This window comes from Rhinatrema bivittatum, chromosome 8 (genome assembly GCF_901001135.1).
Source record: "Rhinatrema bivittatum chromosome 8, aRhiBiv1.1, whole genome shotgun sequence".
Classification (NCBI taxonomy): Eukaryota; Metazoa; Chordata; class Amphibia; order Gymnophiona; family Rhinatrematidae; genus Rhinatrema; species Rhinatrema bivittatum.
In genome coordinates, this window is record NC_042622.1 from 116235038 (window position 1) to 116256538 (window position 21501).

Below are 21501 nucleotides of genomic sequence, written 5' to 3' on the forward strand. Positions count from 1 at the left end.
GCCATCTCTTCTCCAAGCTGAAGAACACTAACCTCTTTAGCTTTTCCTCATAGGGAAATCATTCCATCCCTGTCACCCTTCTCTGTAACTTTTCTAATTCCATTATATCTTTTTTTAAATTTGGTGACCAGAACTGCACACAGTACTCAAGATGCAGTCACACCATGGAGCGATACAGTTACATTATGATATTCTCTGTTTTAATTTTCATTCCTTTCCTAATAATCCTTAGCATTCTATTTGCTTTCTTGGCTGCTGCTGTACACTGAACAGAGGATTTCAACATATTATTCACCATGAAGCCTAGATCCTTTTTCTGGAGGGTGACTCCCAATGTGGAACGATGCATTGTGTACCTGTAATTTGGTTAGCTCTTTGCTACATGCATTACTTTGTACTTGTCGAAATGAAATGTCATCTGCCATTTGGATGCCCAGTCTCCCAGTCTCACAAGGTCCTCTTGCAGTGTTAGGATTTGTAGGTATGTGGGCCCTGGGCCGAGGTGAGAGATGGTACCGCCCACAGGGAAGAGCCCTGTGAGCCTCACCGTCTGGAGGCGAGGTCTCAGATGACGTCAGATACAGCTTAAAGATTAGGGTGTTTATTTAGAAATAGAGAGGCACTGCCTGTGGAGTGGGGAGTGCAGGAGAAAATCTCAGAGTCTGTGTGATGGGGAATACACCCAAGGGAATACCTCTGTAGTGAAGATACGGCAATGGTCCAGAGAGCGGGGTACACCGTTGAGGCTCCTCAGTAGAGATGATACAGTAGGAGCAGGGTATGCTGGTGAGGGTTCCACACTAGAGATGGTATGGTAGTGGCCCGCAGCGTGGGGTACGTCGATGAGGGTTCCTCACTTAGCGATGACTCGGTAGTGGTCCGCTGCGTGGGGTACACCGATGAGGATTCCATACTAGAGATGGTACGGTAGTGGCCCGCAGCGCAGGGTACACTAAAGAGGTTTCCTCACTAGAGATGGTACGGTAAAGGACCACAGAGCAGAGGTACCCCGTTCCCCGGGGTACTCTTACAACGAAAGTTCCAAGAGAAGCCCCGGGGAACGGGGCAGGCAGCAGTCCAAGGCGTTAGGCTCCCCAAGGAGCAGATAGCAAGAGACAAGGAAAGGGCCCCCGAGGAGCGGGTACCCAGAGCGTCTCACGCTGAAGAGGCAGTAGCAGGAACGGGAAGTTCGTAGTGAATCCGAAGCAGATTCAGCAATGAGGGAACTCGTTGCCAAGTCATTGGTTGGCAGGACCAGCCAGCTTAAGTATGCTGAAGGAATGACATCATCCGGAGGGGACACTCCCGAGGTTCCCGCCATAATTTGCTTAAGACTGGCCCATGCGCACCTAAGGGATTCCGAGGGCAAGATGGCCGTTGTCAGCGTCCGGGAGGCCTGGGAGTGGTAGGCAGGCTGGCGATAGTTGGCACAGGCCACAAGTCTTCCCAACGGAGTCAATGCTGTGTAAAAATAGGTGAGCAAGAGCAGTTGCAGCCGTCTGTGACCAGGCGTAACATGCAGTTTCTCACAATCCTCTTAATGTATTTGTAAAAGAGATTTACTTTACTTCGAAATACGTTTTCTTTGCATTTAATATATTTGCTAAAAAGATTTACTTTGCTCCCAGACATAGCAAATCCTTCAAGTTTCTCTTCCCACCGAAAACTATCTCTTGTTTCAAATTAGATCTGTTGCAGGAGGAGTGTACCATCTTTGTTCAGGAACAAGAAATGAGGAGACACTGTGAGATCTTTTCACTGCTGATCTTAAGGCAAACAAAAGGAGGAGTCAAAAATGTTTAAAACATTTCTAGCCAATCCATAGCTTCAACAAAAGTGCTTGTTCATACCGTGGAAAATCACTCTAATTCCTCATTTATACCTACTGGCTGAATGGAGTTTAATCTGAAAATCCAGGATTGTTCACAAAAATGAAAATGTGCCTTGGTTACCATGGTGTTCCCTCCCCATCACTTAAGGGTAGATTTATAAATATATGGTGCGCGCATGTAATAAAATCCGGGCAGCACGCACAAGGGGGGGTGAAATGCAATTTTTGCATGCAACACATTGCAGCCTTCCCCAGTTTCGTACCCCTCTCCACATACTCCCTCCCTCTTATCCTGTCCTCCCCGACCCCTTAAAAGATTCTATTTTTTTTTTTTTTTTAGAATATATGCCAGCCGGCAAGGTGCCGACATGCGATCCCCCAGCACAGCGGCAAATGGCCGCTGTGCCGGCCGCCTCCAGCTCCGCCCCTCCCTGCCCGCCCCTTCCGCGAGGCCCAGCTCTTGTGTGTGTAATGGGGGTTTACGCGCGCAGCTGGGCCCCTTCTAAAATGTGTGCAGCGCACGCAAGGCCTGGCCATGCGCATAACCCCTGGATTTTACGCTCGCGGGGGAATAAAATTTCGGCCTTGAGAGCATCATAGTTCTATTACATCTTTAAAATTATAGGCTCTGCTCATATCCCATTGTATATCTTGTCATCATGAGTTTTCTTATCTATGTTAGACTGTAATAGATCAAATTCTCCCTAAGTGATGGGGAGGGAACACCATGGCATGTTTAAATTTTTGTGAACAATCCTGCGTTTTCAGATTAAACTCTGTTCAGCCCATGGGTTTGAATGAGGAATTAGAATGGTTATCCATGTTATGAACAGCACTTTTGCTGAAGCTATGTGTAAGTCATGAATTGGCTAAAAATGTTTTGACTTTTCCTTTTGTTTACAGTTAAGATAAGCAGTGAAAAGACATCAGCACGTCATCTCATTTGTGGTCTAGAAGAGGGAGGTGGTGGACTCTCCTTGAAAGCTGATCTAGTTCAAAAAATGGACTCTGTCAAGATGAAAAATTTAAACGATTTGCTGTGTCTGGAAGCTAAGTAAACCTTTTTTGCAAATATATTGAAGGCAATGAAAAGTGCTTGGAAGTAAAGTAAATCTCTTTTATGAGAACAATAAGGACAATGAAAACAGTTTGGGTTGGGTGCTATATTATTTCATGTGTGATAAGATAAGGCACACATAAAAGACAACAAAAGAAGATTTCCTTAAGATGTTTGTAAGGGACCAATGATTATAATTATTGAATCTCCACAAAAAAATGTTAGTGGATGATTCATATATATGAAGGTCCTTCCATGTCAAGGTGTTTACAGTAAAAGGATAAGTCTTAGAGAAAAATGCATATATTATAAAAATCAATTGAAAAGTAACCAGGAAATATGTGAACATTTCATGACACTGAGTTCTTTGCTGCAGAAATTTGAACATATTTTTGACATTTTGGGGTAATTTTCTATGTAATAAGTACATCATTAAACATTAGAAATGGTTATTCCCTATAGTTATTTTATTTAATAAAGAATCCAAGATGGTTTAGGAAAATAGGTAAGAAATGGGTCAACTTGTGATCACAACCTATCAATGGCAGGGCAGCTTTAAAAATATTTTATGTTAACCAATATCTGGGCACCTTGAAAAGTCTCGGCATCACAGTGTGCTCTGGCCTTCCTGAAATTTGATCTGAACTAAGCTTGTCCATTTCCCTATTGAAAGGTAAGGAAAAAAAGAGAACAAAATGGTAGTTCTAAGTGTAGGTGACATCTGGGGTACATGAAAACTTTGAACTGGGGGATCAAAGGTCTGCTTTACTATTTGTGGCACAAATTTGAATGAAATTGGATGAACAATTCAAAGTTATTGTGGATGGGGAAGGAATATACATGATGATCTTATTAGGCCAGTTTCCCTATAGTAAAGACTAGCAAAATGTTATAAACTAATTGTATTTTACTGTAATTAATTGCTCTTTTATGCTATAAACTGAATAGAATTTATGTTTTTTTATATCAGTCTATATCTATAGTTAGAGGCGGGTTCTCATATGTAACACAAATAGGGACTTAGACCTGCATGATTTAATCACAGCTTGTCTTGTTAGTTTGCTGTATAATTTCCTTCTTTTATTCTTTGATTCAAGCAAAATCATACAATTATTTCTCAAATGAACTATGCTTAATACTGCTATATATAAGGAGTAAATATTTTAAAAGAACTACAAATTCTGGATAATCTATGTAATTTTTTCAGTGGATTGTATTGTGCTACATTTTTGTACCATATTATATCAGTTTTATTACACGTTACATACTTTATGTACAAAAGCAATTCTATTCTGCAAAGATAATAGGGTCAGATAGACAAATATGCTAACTAATGACATTGCTTACCTATAATGGTTGTTCTCCATGGAAAGTAGGGTGATTAGCCACTTGAGCGGGTGATGCTGTGTGGCTGATCATCCTGCTTGTCAACAGAGAAATTTGTTATACTAACATTTTGTGTTCTTTAGTAGAAATTTCTAATTGTGTATCTAGAAAATGTACTTTACTGTACTTTAATAAATAAAAAATTAGCAGAATGATAAAACAGCAGTACTGCATTAAAATTAGGAAATATCTCATTTCAGTTTTGATTAAATGTCAGAATTTGGTGTGTTCATTGATTGCCTGCTTGTTGGTTTGACAGTAGGTCCTGAAAGAATTTTTGGGAACCATTGTTGTATAGTACTGAAACCTTGTTTTTAATATCTGCTTATTTTCAGAAAGTTAAAACTATGAATCTCGATGATGTAGTGATTCTGAATGTAGATACCAATACATTGGAAACACCTTTTGATGACCTTCAGAGTCTTCCTAATGATGTGGTTAGTAAGAACTCTATCTTTTATATTATTTTATATGGAATCTTATTTGGAAAGTCTTAGATTTATCCACTCACTTTTTTCCTAATATATTCAGTGTTTGCAATGGAAGATTCAAAAATTCTTATAGTACCTAAATATTACAGAAGTCTAATCCAATGGAAGTTTATTCAGACTCACAATTTACTACCAATTTGAATAAAATGATTCTGCTGGAATAATTTTAAAAGCAGATTCTCCCTTTGAAAATGTGTTACTGGATTCATGTGGGTTCAGATTTTTGTTGTGCACTGGTACTTTGTGTTTTCATTTTATTTCAAGATATTTTCCCCAAATGATTGAATAATATTGTGGTCTAAATGGTTTTCCTTTGGTAGGTGGAGACAGGTCCAATTTATGTTGCCCTATATTGATGCCACCTGCTACTGGAGTACTCGTAATTAGTACATCAAAGAGAGAAGGCTGAGGTGGTAGAGAGGGTAGGACCAGGAAAGGCAGCCAGGCACTTTGATCTATAACAAATTATATTGGGTAGAAGATTGCAAGTAGAGAATTTTTTCTTTTTTTTTTTTTTAAACCAGCTAGCCACCTTAAATAATTTTGCATGTTCAGTAAAAGGTAGAAAGGATTTTATGTACTTAATTAAAGGTCTGACTTAAGTAAAGTGTTGCTCTGATACACAGTAAATAATAGGATGGCTCTGAACACACAAAAGCGAAATGGGATGTAGTGGAGTCACAGTGTCTCTTTTGTGTTCCCAGAGACTTCCTCAGTATTGTTGCTATATGTAGCTTTTAAATGTTATCAATATCAGGATACATTCTGCCTTGCAATGTCTTTTCTTGCACTTGTTTGAAGCATACTTGTTTTTGTGATTAAATGTTCATAATACAGAGTGGGATTGCAGTTCACATGTAAACAACAATCTGACATTTTCAGAATGTATTCCCAATGGACTGCTGTTGTAGTAATGAAATTTCTTCAAAATACCACAGTGCAGAATGAGTTCCTTATAATTTGAACTTGAAAGGGGAGCTGATAAAAGCATTTGGTGTGGATGTATTCTCATAAAACTGCAGTAGACAGACTTTTTCTATCGCAAGTTGAGAGTTTTCACAGCCAATACAGACTGAATGGCAGCTTTGCTTTTTCTCGGCTGATTTGATTGGAATTGTTTAAAGAGAAGGGACATATCCTTCAATGATGATTTGAAAAGACAACTATAAGGATGTTCAGCTTGAAATATAGCTAATATTTAACTTCCTTTTCTTTTATTATCAATTTTATAGTATAAACCTGTTGAGTATTTTGCCAAGCAGTCTGTCCTTGTTCATTGACAGGTGTAGTAAGCCCCCATCTTGTGCCACAAACACTATTTAGGGGTGCCATGAGTCTGAGTTCAGAGGGGAAGATTGCTCTTCCAGGGCCCCTGATGCTGTCTATCATGATTTTCGTGACCACCTCACATTCTGTCAAAAATCTCCAGGAGGTGCCAAATTGTGAAAACTAATAGCAGGGAAGGCAATATTAGCAAAACAGGGAGAAACCAGGAATCACAAATGGGTCTGCCCACCCTCCAGTAAGTGCACACGTGGGTAAAACTCAATGAAAACATTGGAGTCTGTAGTTGGTTTTCAAATAAAGATAGTCTTTACTGTAACTTAAAAAAATAGAATGCAAGACAAGATGACAAAAATAAGAATCAGCATACATCCAGTGATCAACAAAAAGCAAATGGTTTCTTTGTTCATACTTATTCTGCTCACTTCCCTCTGGCTCTTGCACTTTCATCCTGATTGAAAATATCCTCACCAATGAGAATAGGATAACTAGAGTATAGTTTCAGTTCAGGCATGAACTGGTTTGAAAAATCCCTGAGCAAAATATCTAAACTGGGTTCCAACAAGCAAAAACTTCAACTGTAAGTCAACTATAAAAAAAATATAAGTCTCTTGAGTTAGTAGCTCAAAAGCTTACTTCCTTCTTTTTACCTGTTAACTGGTTGAATGGGCAAGCAGATCTCTGTTTGGGATACAGGGGTATGCCTTTCCCTCATACACTGGTCAATCAAAATCCAAAAATATTTTCTCAAAGTTCTTCCTCAAAACATCTTTACAGAAATGCTTGAATTGCCTTCTGTGAGATCCAGGGGGAATCTCCAGCTCTCCAACCACCTTGTTTTGAGATCTTGGGGAAATCTCTTGCTCTTCAGTCCTCTCTCCTCTGAAACCATGGGAAAGATTTCAGCTCCTCACTCTTCCTCTATCTCTTTCCCACTAACCCTTTGTTGCCTTCTCACTGAAATATTAGGCATGCTCCAACAGACTATATACCCCCAAAAAGCCTATCCTACAAAAAGGTGGGGTTTATAGCAATGGAATAATCAATATCAAAACTCATCCTCTTGCCCCTAGATAGAAAAATCACATATGAATAATGTTTGTGACTGGCATAGCCCTATCACACAAGGGCCATCATTCTGCTGTTTAAAGGGACCTCCTTATGTTTTGTACAAGATTTCTCTATTCTTTTAGCAGAAGCATTTATGGTTTCCTTTGCAGCAATATGCTGATTTCTTTCCATGGACTGCAATGGTAATATTTACACTTAATGGTAATATGTACAGTGAAAAGCATGCTCTGCATGAAGCTTTAGCACATTGCTTGTGACAAGACTAAGCTATAACAAATGATGCAGGAATTTTAGTCATTATAGAACTTGGGCTTTCTCTGACCTGTCCTTGTAAACTCACAGTTAGTTGGGTTTCAGAATAACCACAATGAATATGGAAGAGAGAAATTTTGCATACATTGGAGAAGATACAGATTATGGCAACAAATCAGTCTTAGGGGAGAGTCTCTATCTTCCCCCTCCCTCTTTCCCTTAGTTCTTGCTCTCTCCCGTCCAATGTCTTAGCCTTCCTCCTTCTTCACCTTACTATTGGACCAATGGCCCTCACCAGACATTACTCCATTTTTGCTGATTTCAACAGCAGCAGCAGTGCAGACTGTCTGAGTCTATCCCTTAAAGCAGGGGTGGGCAATTCCGGTCCTCGAGGGCTGCAAACCAGTCGGGTTTTCAGGATATCCTTAATGAATATGCATGAGAGAGACCTGCATACATACTGCCTCAGTTGTATGCAAATCTATTTCATGCATATTCATTAGGGGTATCCTGAAAACCCAACTGGTTTGCAGCCCTCGAGGACCGGACTTGCCCACCCCTGCCTTAAAGGCTTAGGCCAGTAGACATTTTACTGCCACCAGGCCACAAACTCCTCCATCTTAAGGGATAGACTCAGACAGGACAGGATTCTGCCACTAGCTGCATTCCTCTCCTGCCATATTGGGCAGCACAGCCACCATGCAGCCCATAAGAAGATGCCCCAATAAACTAATCTTCCCCTGTTTTATACAAATTTAGCTCATACATATTCTTAGTGGATATCATGAAAATCTGATTGACAATGGGATCACCAGGACAGGTTTGGAAAATCCTATCCTAGTAGAATGGTGCATGCTTATTTACTTATCCTAGCTTATTAAGGAAAGAAGGCTATACCTAATTGAATCTGCTAGGTAATTGGAGACAAATGACCAGAAGATCTCCAATGCTTAACACCACAATACGATTACATACTCCACAGAGGGCTCCACGATCTGCTAACAAAGGCTTACTACCAATTCCGTCAATAAAAACAGCACGTCTTACACAGGTCAGGGAAAGGGCCATTTTGTTAGCCGGACCAAAAGTCTGGAATGTAATGCCAACTAATCTGAGACTAGGCAAGGGGTCATTGGAAGGGGGGGGAGGAGCACACCTGGGAAGGGGCCATGACAGGGAGGGTTGGATGAAGAGAATTTTGGAAAGAGTCAATAAATGTTTGCTTGGGATCCTGGAAATTGAATTTATGCCACTATTTGCTACAATTTGAATTTGAAGAAGGCTAAATGACAAACTATAAAGAATGTAGTCAAATGTAGGAATGACATTTTACGTGAGATGTACTGCAAGATATCACAAGATGTCAAAAAACGTATCAATTGCAGGTTGAATTACAATTTAATTTAATATTGTCATTTCGTCTTTCACAACTGATCAGCTGCTTCAAAGTGGATTACAGTGTGATGAATTAGATTAAAGATTAGGAGGTATTACATTATGAACAGGTACAATGTTATGAAGTACATTACATTTAAGTTGATTAGGTCAAAGAGGGTGTTACAATATGGTAAGTGTTACATTACATGAGTAATATTGTCAGAAAGGAGGGTGCATTAGAGATATTAAATTGGGTCAAAGTTTGTTGTCTTTCTGCTTCTCCATTGACAAACAGGGCTGAATTAGCCATGACACATGCAATGACATCATCCAACAGTGCCAAATGGACCCATTTCTATAGCTTAGTAATAGTTTTGCTCTGCCTCTGTAGGAGTTTCTGCTTGCACGCCAACTCATAAGCCACTCAGTCTTTTTTTTGTCTGAGCTTTCGCACAGACATGCACCCTCGCTCACTCTTTTTTCAAATGTTTTGGTTACATCTTTATTTTTCTTCTACCATTGCCTTGGCAGCCCATCAAAAATCACTTTTCAATACTTTTCTTAAAAAAAAATGCATCATGTCTGGTTCCAAGCCATGGCCACTGGCTTCAAGGATTGTGTATGTGGCCGCAGGATGTCCATCACCAATGGCCGGAACATCTGTTATAAGTGCCTGGGGCTTCACCACTCTGCTAACTTTTATGAATGTGGCTGTATATCTCCTAGATTACAGTGGAACCAGGCACAAAAGAAAGCAGAGCTCTACAGGTCAGAGAGTAGGTGGAGTCCCTCCATTCCTGCAGCATGGCTTCTTCGGGCTTCTGGACAGTTTTTGGGTTCAGATGTGGGCTCTACTGGTATACCTTCATCTCCCTAACCCAATTTGCTAGTGCATTATTCCTCACCAGAGGACCTCTCCAGTGAGGAAAGGGTAGTTGCAGTTAATATTATGGTGATAGGCTGTGAATCCACCATAGCTTCAAGGTTGTGCATAACTCAGAAGCACCAAGTACCAGAGTCTTTGCAGCACTTGGTACATTCACGAGTCCCTTCTCCCTCTTGGAGTTCATCAGCACTGAAGAAAATGAAGAGCACAGTATTTGTGGTACCATCTTGGCTCGATGCACTGTTGAATCCTGTAGAATTTGTAGGGACCAAAGGTGACATGACAAGTACATTTCCTTTCTGGCTCAAAAGACACTTCTGACGGTTTCAAACCTTTTTTATCTGGATCCTTGGCAAGCTAAAGCTCCATCAATATAAGCATGGAGTACTAATTCTAGGGCTCCCTCGCTGCAGTTGGAAACACCATCCCATATATGTTCCACAGTTCTGTTGATCTCCAAACCAAGTTGTGCAGTCATTGAGTCTGGCACAGTTCCATAGTATGGGGCCAATCTTAGAGGATGACAGTTTTCCAACTCTGAGCCAAAGGGCACAGCAGTTGGTGGACCAAATTGCAGTCCTAGTGAAAACTATCTTTACCACTTTGGTGGCTGGGTTCAAAGAAGGCACTTTGTAGCCTCTCTGTTCAGAACGGGAGGCATAATTCCTGCAGATGGGAGATCTACCCAAAGAACTGTCAGCTGTGAGAGTTATCCTCTGTCAGACAATCTCTTTACTATGAGGAACTCCCATCAACAGTCAGAGGATGAAACACAGGGAATGACCGATTCAGACCTCCCCTTTGAGTTTTCTCTTCTGAGATGACTGAGGTCTCCACCCTAGTCTCCATGATCTTCACTGGGGTCATGGGACAGTTGTTGGGTTCAAATGTGAGCTGTAGTGGTATACTTTAATCTCCCTTACCCGATTTTCTAGTGCATTATTCCTCACCAGATGACTTCTCTTACTCCAGGTTCGTAGACAAGCGAGGGAAGGTGGTTGCAGTTAATGTTTGGAGGAACATGGACCCGGGGAAGGAAGTTTTTGGTCTGTCTCATCTCCTGGATCCCCCTTCAGAGCCAGCAGTGATCTTGGTTCACCAACTGTTTCAGGACCTGCAAATGAGAATGTGGGACAATCCAGCTATGTGCCCTCCCATAGCCCTCCAATGTGCAGCAGACTCCATATTTTGGGGTAGTCCAACTACCTCACCAATCTGTGACTTTGAAATAGGCAAAGAAGACACATATCTTCTCTAACTACCCTTCTTCCCCCAGGAAAAGACCTGAGAATTTTGGACTCTTTAAGAAAAACGGTCTTCAATGCTCGATGTTGTGCTTACATTTTATCTCATCAACTTTACATGATACAGTACCTGCTGCTGATCCAGTGAATTCCTTCTTTGATTCACTGGATCAGCAACAATCAGAGTTTTGGCAGGCAGTCTTAGAAATTGAAGTGTATGAAAGGCATCTCATCCACTCCATTTATGAATGCTTTGACACGGAAGCCACAGCTTCACTAGTGGCTATTGGTGCGTGAAGAATGACTTGATTGAGAATGAGTGACCTGTGCGAAGATATCCACAATAAGTTGGCTGATGTTCCTTGCGCCTGTGATAAGCTATTTGGGGCCAAGGTCAGAGAGAATGTGGCCCAAATTAAGGAGCAATATGCTATGATCCAGTCCCTGTCAATTTCTGAATGACCAACCCACTGCTTTCAGATATCAATATTTATTTTATAGAAGACCGTTCTTCCAAACTCATCTCTTCCAAACATAACTGTATCACGCTCTACCCATGCTACAGCAAATGCAGCTTCTGGTTAGGGGATGCCAGTGTGAGAGGCTTCAACCTAAGTCTCTGCAGAAGCCACAACCCAAAACAGGACATACTTTTGACAGGTTTCGAGCCTAAATTCTCATTACTTCCTATGGGGGAAAGACTTTAGTTGATCCTCGATGACTGGAGGAAAATAACAAAGGAGTCCTGTAGATTATGGAGTATGGATACTGTTTGTGCTTCTCTTGTTCACCATTTACCCACCAATGCTTGGTCTTCGATTCAGATCCAACTCATTCTGCCCAACTCCAGCTGGAAGTTGAGTTGCTCCTTCAACAGCAGACATATAACCAATCCTTCCCAAGTGGTGTGGAAGGGGTTCTACTCCTGTTATTTCCTTGTCCCCAAAGAATTCCAGGAATTTGAGACCTATCCAAGATTTATGAAGACCAAACAAGGAACTGGTCCAGGAAAAGTTCAAAATGAGCTACCTCCATGCCATTTTACCTTTATTACAATTGGGAACTGGATGTGTGCTTTGGATCTGAATGATGCATATGTGCAAATTCCCATCACCCCTCTTATTAGAACATCTCAGACACCCCAAGTCTCTTATTTATTTCAAATTTGTAGACTGCTTATCAACATTCCTAGGCAGCTAACAAGGTAACATTCATAAAATATACAGAAAACAGTCAGCATGTAAGATATATTCAATTAAATAAAGACTGAATAAGCAAACTATGCCATAATGTAATAAATAAAATGTAACAGTCAATACTAATATGTTAAATAACATAATAGACTAAACAAATATGAATTAAAACCTAATACATTTTTTAAAAGTCCTGTATAGTTTGTCTTATTAGATTGTAAGCTGTATGAGCAGGGACTGTCTTTTTTTTTGTGTTTGTACAGCACTGCATGTGTCATGTAGCAGTATTGAAATGTTAAGTAGTAATAGTAGTACATTCAAAATGAAGGGAGGCCACTATCAATACATAATCCTTCTGTTTAGTCTCTCAGTGACTCAGAAGGTGTTAACCAAATATTTGACAGTAGTATTAGTGCGTCTTCATCACCAAGGAATAAGTGTTTTTCCTAACCTAAATGACTGGCTGGTGATGAGACAGTCTTTGGTAAGGGTGTGGGATACTCTGGAGAAAACCGTTCGGCTCCTGTAATCTCTGGGGTTCATAGTCAACTTTGCCAAATCAAACCTTACCTCCCCAGAGGATTCAGTTCATTGGGGCATGGATAGAGTCAGTGGAAGAGAGAGCATTTCTTCTGGAAAAAAAAAAGGGTGGTCCTCTTACATTCACTGGTGCAGAACCTGATACAGCAGGATCAAGCCACAGCTAGGTCAGTTCTGGTGGTTCTTGTTCATATGATGAAGTCTGTCCATGTAGTTCACATATAAACTCACTAATGCAGAAGAGAAATCAATTTTCATCAAATATCCTTATATATTTCAGAAAACATTTATTACATAATAATCTTTAAAAAAAAAAAAACTAGAAAAATCATACCAAATCAATGGCATAAAGGTACTACATATTCAGTAGATTCACACACCCAAATGCATATATTTTTTTCTTCAAAATACCTTTGTTTATCTGTTTATCCTTCCCAGTCTGCTCCATAACCATATATTTCCCTAACCCCCTGCCTAACCTTCCTTCCCCTTCCCACCACCTAAACCTAACCTACCTTTCACCATTTTTTTTATTTTCTTAATTACTGCTCCTCAGGAACAGAAGTAAGTTACACGTGCTGCAGGCTCTGATGCACATTTCCTCAGGACAGCAGCTAATGGCTGCTGCCCCAGCCGGCCTCCGCCCTGCCCCTCCCCACCCAAACCATGAGCCTGACCCACCCCTTTTTTAGGGTCTGGCACTTGTGCGCGTATCACCACTTGTGCTCATGGCCTGGTCCTTTTGAAAATGCGTGCGGCATGCGTAGGGTCCAGCCACATGCGTAAATGGCGAGTTTTACAGGCTTTATATGTATTTGGGTGTGTTCACCTACTGAATATGTAATACCTTTATGCCATTGATTTGGTATGATTTTTCTAGTTTTTTGTAAAGATGCTTTCTGTAAAGATTATTATATAATAAATGTTTTCTGAATATATATAAGAATATTTGATGAAAATTGATATATCTTCTGCATTAGTGAGTTTGTATTGATATTCTGAAGAGGGTAGACTATTATTTCATGTAGTTCCCATTACACATCTGAACATGAGAGTTGGTTTAACCTCCACCTACAGACAGTAATCATAAATGTCACTAAGTGTACCTTCACTGATGACATACTAAGCATTGATCAAGATAGAGAGAACAAGTACTGAAACAGATCCTTAGGACTACAAACAGATCAAACGAGTGTGTCTGATACCAAGAGAAATGAGTGGGCCCAGGCTCCCATGCCTGGAGCCCACCTGTGACCCTGCGCTGCACATGTGTCATCCAGTTGGCACCAGCCTCCAGTGCTCCACGTCATGTGAGCCACAGCATGGCTTCCCTTCCTCCTCAGCCTGGCTCGACACTGTCATGGCCGGGCAGAGGAAGGGGGAGGAGCAATTGCGGGCTAATGATATCGCAGCCCGTTTAAAAGGCCACAGCCAAGGCCCATCCGACCTCTCTGATCCCTGCTCAGACATGGGTATCGTCTGAGCAGGGCATGGACATTCCTGGACTTTACATTAAAATTAGCTTGTAAATACTTACGCACACAGGTGCGTACTGGGGGTCCCCTGAGGTGTAACTTTACTTCTGCTATGAATGACATGCACATTTTAAAATAAAGATAGATTGGTGGGGTTGTTAAGAGTCAGGGCTAACAGGGGAGAAGGGAGGCTATTAAAATAAGGAGATTTGGAAGTCCTATTCCTTATCTGGGAGAACTGGAAATGAACTGGTAAAACTGGTAATGGTGTCACAGAGCATGTCTTTTAAAATCCCCCCACTTACGTGGTAGAAGCAGCATTTGTGCACATGGGCGTGCGTCCACTTAGAATTGTGCGCACATGTGCACCATGGTCAGGGTATTTTATAAAATAAGCACATATACACACTTATATGCGCACAGGTCGACGAAATCACGCACCTGTTTAAAAGCGTCCCTGTTTCCTGTTTCCTAAAGTGGTTTCTTTATTCCACATTAATCAAGCTGCTGTTCTGCTCACTTTCTTCCCATGGCTGCATGCTTGCAGAGGAAAAAAGGCTCTTCATATGCTAGACTGTAAGAAAGCCTTGGCTTGTTACCTGAGGAAGACTGAGCCACATCTTCAAGCTCCTCAATTGATTATATATGTTGATCCTAACAAATTGGGAATTGCCAGTGTCAAATTTTTTGTGACCTGTATTGCACATTGCTATGTGCTGGTTGGCTTACAGATTACAGACTCTGTCAAGGCTTATTAATAGAGGGCCATTGGTACTTCAGTGGCTCACCTTAGGGCTGCTTTTATGGAAGACATTTGCAAGGCTGCAACTTACATCCTACTAATTTGGGCAAACAATCAAAAAGAGATAAGAGTTATGCATAAACAGTTTTGCTCAGCCTTTTCTCCCCAAAGTCCACTCTCCATTGGAGGGAATGAGGGCCAGATTAATTGTTAAGTAGCTCTCTGCTATTCAACCCTCAGCTCTGGACTTCCCATATGTCATGGCTAATTCAGCCCTGTTGTTGAAGGAGAAAATGAGTTTGCTTTCTGTAAACGGGTTTTGTTAAGGATCATAGACAGCAGGCTGAATTAGCCATGCTTACTACACATCCGCCACCTTTGGAGAATGGACAATCTTCCTAAAACTTATCTCTGCAATAGACTGCAAAATTCAAGCAAGGTTTAGGCTTGTCTGCTTTGCCAGTCCATGCAGTTTGAAAGCTCTTTCTGAGAAGAGCATGACAGAGGCTAGGTTGGCACATATGTTTATATATTCTATTTGCATATGATTGAAATATAGGGCTTCTATTCAACCTACTTATCTAAGGTTAGCGGGTCCCAAAGCAGCCTTAATTCAATTCTAAAAGAGTTATATAATTCATATAAATCAAATTGATCATATTTACAAGTGAAGCCTCCCCCCTTCATTTGGTAGGCTGAATAAAGGTACATAGAAAGGGTGACCAAAATGATAACGGGGATGGAATGACTCTGCTATAAGTAAAGGCTAAGCAAGTTCCGATTCTTTAGCTTGAAGATGAAATGGCTGTGAGGAGCTATGATAAGATGGCTTAAAAAATCATGAGTGAGGTGGAAAGGGTGACTAGGAAATGGTTATTTACCCTTTCCAGTAGCACTAGAACTTGGGGACACTCCATGAAGCTAATAGGTAACAGTTTTAAAAAACAAATTCTCAGTATGCAATTAAACTGTGGAAATTGTTGCTGGAGGATGCAGTGAAAGCAGTTAGCTTAGCTCAGTTTAAAAGTGTTTACAGAAGTTCCTGGAGGTAAAAGCCATAAACCACTCTTAACCTGTAGATTTGAGAAAGCCACAGCTTTTTCCTGGTTTTGGGCAAGAAGAATTGGATTGATTGGTCTCCTACTGGGTTCTTGTGACCTAGATTGGCCTCTGTTGGAGACAGGATGCATTGAACCTTGGCAGTTCTCACATACTTAAATGGTTGAAAGAATCCAAGCTTAAATCTGTAATTTAAAAAAAAAACAATTTGTACCAGTCCTCCATATGCATTTCGGAATTTAGAGATTGAAAAACATTTTTTTTACCTGCATGCATTTTCCTTTTTTATTTCCATTCCTGTGCACTTTCAAAACTAATGTTACTTAATTGTTTTGGATTTGTTTATAATCCTACATTTCTCATACAAACCACTCATGCTAAGCATACTCATTCTTCTGAATGAAACACTATGAAACTTAGTAAGTAGACTGAGAATGATTATCACTGTCTCATCCTTAATGAAATTACAGACTGGTCTTTCTAATTGAAATTTAATATTGTCTGATACTTATATTCCCATTTTAAATGAGAAGAAAGAAGCCTCAGATACGTCAGCATATCTTTAAAAAAAAATTAAAAATCTAAGAGTGACTTGGACTCTATGGGGTGGATTTTAAAAAAATACAAGCATGCATCCATGTGTGCGCGCTACCCAGTGCGCACACATGGACGCACAATTTTATAACATGCGTGCGCTTGTCATAAAATCCCGGGTGACGCACACAAGTTCCCTCCCAGTCTGCTCCAATTAAGGAGCAGACTGGGAGGGAACTTTCCTACCCCCTATCCTAACCTCCCTTCTCCTTCCCCTCTCCTACCTGCCCCCTATCCCTATCTTAGGTACCCCTAATTTTTTTAATGTATCTTTTGCTCCTTCAAAGGAGCAGTAGCAGGTTGCGCGCACCGGCACAGTGGCAAATGGCTGCTGTACCGGCGGCCTCCAGCCCCGCCACGCTCCTCCCCTCCACCCAGACCACCCCTTTTAAAATGTGTGTGTGGTGCGCACAAGGCCCGTCCGTGTGCATAACCCCTGTTTTTTTACGCGCGCGTGCCATTTAAAATCAGGCCGTATATTGTTGAACTGAATGGGTTAAGAGCTCTGTCATGCTTTCTCAGTTTTCAGAAAAGCAGCCAATTCCTGGTTTTTGGAACTCTCCTTCCTGAGTGCATTCACATATAAAAAATTTATAAGAATCAAGTATGAATATCTTTTATTACACCTTGGGGAATTATTCACTAAGCAAAACAAAAATGTGCACCAAAAAATCAAAATAAGTGTTACATAAAAAAAAAAATAAATATAGCCAAAACTGCTTAGTTCTCACTTTAAATAATTACTTTCCTGAGGTGACAAAATACTCTGCCAGATTATATCCCTATTAGGGTAATACCTTTCTTGCATAATTCCCTTGAGTGTATTTTATGATGAATTATCTCTGAATTCCTTGCTTTTGTGATTAAATTATTTTTTGTTCTGTAATCTAATGTGATAGCAGACTTGTAATTGATCAAAGCTTAGCTTTATTTGGTTTCATTTAATACTATAAATGGTTAATTTGCCAATTTTTAAACCACTTGTATCTAACTTATCTGTACAGTAAGTTCTAGACTTTATATGTTTAGATGATTTGTCATCAATTAAGTATTTATTAGATTTTATGAGACTTTAATAAAGAAGCAGTTATAGGAGCTCCATATAACATCAACCAATAAACTGAAAGCTTCAAGCTGTGGAACGTAGTAAATGTTTGAGACTTCCTTCCTTACATTATATACTGTTACTTTACTTTTCAAACGAAGAGTTCATTTAATTATCTCTAATTTCTAGCTTCATTTTCTACAAGTCTGTTTGAATACTACATATTGGGGTAGATTTTAAACCATATGCGTGCGTGCTACTCGGGGGGGGGGGGGGGGGGGAGGTGTCGAATTTTGCAAGTTTCACGTGACGATGCATCGCGGCCTTTCCCAATTCCCTACTAGTCTGCTCCATTTAAGCAGTGGACTGGGAGGGATCTTCTCTACCACCTACCCTAACCTCCTTTCCCCTTCCCTTCTCCTCCCCACCCCCTAAATGTTACGTACCTTTGGGGAGGTTTTTTTGTTTTTTAAGTTGCTGCACCTCCGGAGCAGAAGCAACTTGCATACACCAGCTGACTGCCAATGCGCGCTTTCCTGGCACAGCAGCAAATGGCCGCTGTACCGGCGCCTCCAGCCTCACTCATCCCTGCTCCCCAGACTGCCCCTTTTCTTTGGCCCGGCTCTTGTGTGCATAACAAGGGTTACGTGCATGGCTGGGCCCCTGTTAAAATGCACGCAACGCATGCAAGGCCCAGGCACGCGCGTAACCCACGTTTTTTACGCGTGCCGGCCATTTAAAATCGGGCCGTATATCTGCAAGTATATATTGAGGTTTTGAGTATTCATGTGGCCCGATGATTAAGTGAACTGACATAGCTATCTCATACTGCTTTATATATGTCTCATGGGTAAGAAATTTAGGGAGACATACTGAATTTGCTAAGTTTTTGTTTGCTCTTTCTTGGCCTGTTTAACTGTGATTTTGGAACAGTAAGGTGGAAAAATATCAGGTTCTATAGAATGTGAAAGAAAATTCAATCCATTGCTAATTCAAATATGACCCAAGATGGTTAGAACATAAGACTTGCCATACTGAGTCAGACCAAAGATTCATCAAGCCTCTATTTCTCTTTCCAACAGTGGCCAAGCTAGATCACAAGTACCTGACAAGATTCCAAAGGGTAGATAGATTCCAAGCCGCTTCTCCATAGAATAAGCAGTGGATTTCTCCAACTCTACCTTAATAATGGTTAATGGAATTTTCCTCCAGGAGCTTGCCAAAGCTTTTTTAAAGTCAGCTACACTAATAGTTTTCACCACATTTTCTAGCAATGAATTCCAGAGCTTAATTATGTGTTGAGTAAAAAAAATTTTCTCTTATTAGTTTTAAATGTATAGAGGTAGATCTTCAAAACATATGTGCGTGCGTACTTTTGTTCGCGCCATTGGCGCGAACAAAAGTACACCAGATTTTATAAGATACGCGCGTAGCCGTGCGTATCTTATAAAATCCGGGGTCGGCGCGTGCAAGGCTGCGCAAAATCGGCAGCCTGCGCACGCCGAGCCGCGCAGCCTACCTCCGTTCCCTCCGAGGCCGCTCCGAAATCGGAGCGGCCTCGGAGGGAACTTTCCTTCCGCGTCCCCCCACCTTCCCCTATCTACCCCACCCCGCAGCCCTACCTAAATCCCCCCCCTACCTTTGTTGGGCAAGTTACGCCTGCTTGAAGCAGGAGTAACTTGCGCGCGCCGCCCCGGCATCCCCTGGCACAGGCAGCAGTGCCGGGGGACTCGGGACCTCCCTCCCGGCTCGCCCCCGAACCATCGTCACGCCCCCGGACCTCCCCCGGACGAAGGAGAGTCTGTAGCATAGTCGTGCAAAGCAAGGTTCTGAGTGCAGAGAAGGCAGGCATGGTCAGGCAAGGCAGTGGTCAGGGCGCAAAGAAGGCAGGCATGGTCAGGCAAGGCAGTGGTCAGGGCGCGGATAAGCCAGGTGTCGTCAGGCAAGGCAGTGGTCAGGGTACGGAGAAGGCAGTGGTCAGGGCACGGAGAAGGCAGAGATGATCAAACTTAGCAGAGGTCCGGGGCTGGAGAGAGGCTGAAGAATAGTCGGGCGTAGTGGAGGTCAGGGGCTGGAGAGAAGCTGAAGAGTAGTCAGGCGTAGCGGAGATCCGGGGCTGGAGAGAAGCTGAAGAGTAGTCAGGCGTAGCGGAGATCCGGGGCTGGAGAGAAGCTGAAGAGTAGTCAGGAGTAGCGGAGGTCCAAGGCTGGAGAGAAGCTGAAGAGTAGTCAGGCATAGCGAAGGTCAAGTCCAGAGAGTCAATTCATAAGGACATAAGAGCATAAGAAAATGCCATACTGGGACCGGGAACCACAGGAAGACATGAACACATGATGAGACGATTCAAGGAATAGCAACGAGTACGAGGAGACCTGTTGCAAAGGTAATGCTATGGAGCGAGGCCTGAGCTTTTATACGCTGAAGGGTCTGACGTCAGCATCCGGGTCCGCGGCAAGGTTCCCACAGCAGGCCCTTTAAAGGAATCACTGATGTGCGGCGCTGGTGGCGCATCTCTCCGTGGGCCACGCGGAGAGGCCCGACAGACAGGAACATCCTGTCTGGCAACACTGGGCAGTGCGACAGGGCCAGAGGCACCGGAGGGAACACGAGATCAGAGCTGGCAGCCCACTGCCGCCAGCGAAGAGGAGCCAGCAGCTGGAGTCCGTCTGAAGAGGTGAGAGGGCCACGCCACAGGGCTGCCACGGGCGGCGCGCGTAACATTGTCCACATTAAGTTTAATTTGTCATTGCATGCCCAGTCTCCCAGTTTTACAAGGTCCTCTTGCAATTTCTCACAATTCTCTTGTGATTTAACAACTTTAAATAATTTTGTGTCATCTGTAAATTTGATCATGTCACTTCTTGTTCCCATTTCTAGGTCATTTATAAATATATCAAAAAGCAGTGGTCCCAGAACAGATCCCTGGGGCACTCTACTATTCACCTTTCTCTATTGGGAAGATTTACCATTTAACCCTACTCTTTTAACCAGTTGGCAGTCCACAGTAGGACACTGCCCCCTATCCCATGACTTTTTAATTTAATGTTTTAAGCACAAAGGTACATGGTATGCTGGTTTTTTAACACACTTATATGGATATTATTTTTTTTAGCACAGTAACAAGAAAGACATGAGTATATTATTTTTACTGTATTTTTCTAATTGTAAATTTTTCTTTCATTTGAGGGGCTGAGCTGCCCAAGTAAAGAGGGATGAGGCTACAACCTTAGACAGTGCTTCCAACACAGTTCCCCCTCCCCCTTCCTCCCAGCTCCCGATTGGCACTTAGGAACTGTTGCAGGGCAGGCGGACGAGCGGTGGTAGCGATGGTAGGACCGGAAGGGAATTGAGAGGTCAGTATGAGCGGAAGGCCAGTTGCCTTCTGTGCTATGGGAGTGGGACCAGGACTGTGGCCATTTAAATCTCTACCGACCCAGTCTCTTCCTTTCCTCGGTGGCTTTGGAGAGTTATCTCTACCATTGGCTGTGGGGCTGCAGCAATTACCTCTCCTGTTGGCCTTTGGGTTACTAGCACTGAACCTCCCTGTAACAAGATCATCATCTTCAACAGAAGACCGCAATCCTAGTCAGCAGAATTGGCATGCTAAGCAGGGTGCGGTAAGGGCAGAGGTCCTTCATCATATAGCATCCCTATGGGTGCTGCAGGGTATTACATGATTTTTAGGGACTGCATTTTGTGGCAGATGAGAGGCACATTGTGTCCTTTAGCAGGCAGTTGGATAGTGGCATGCCTTTTTGCCAGGGTAGCTGAGCCATGGTTGTGGTGGGTGTCATTTCAGTGAGGTGCCTCTATTGCCTGTTGAAATTGGGAGCACACTCATGTTACCTTTCAGCTTGTTTATCATACCATAGCCAATGGAACATGGTAAGGGAGGCAGGGTTAATATCAGCATCCAGCCCAAGATTGAGGGACCACAGTGGGGCCATCTTGGGGAGGTCTGCATCACTTATGTG

At 42.1% G+C, this 21501-nt stretch overlaps 1 protein-coding gene across 4 annotated transcripts in view; it reads left to right on the plus strand.

The window, feature by feature from the left end:
* Window positions 1–21501, plus strand: part of DENND1A (DENN domain containing 1A) — a 1620172-nt gene that overhangs the window by 988336 nt on the left and 610335 nt on the right. For all 4 annotated transcript variants that reach the window (XM_029611167.1, XM_029611164.1, XM_029611165.1 and 1 more), the window contains one exon: window positions 4610–4711. In XM_029611167.1, the coding sequence (XP_029467027.1) occupies window positions 4610–4711 (102 nt within the window). The remainder of the gene's footprint in view (window positions 1–4609; window positions 4712–21501) is intronic.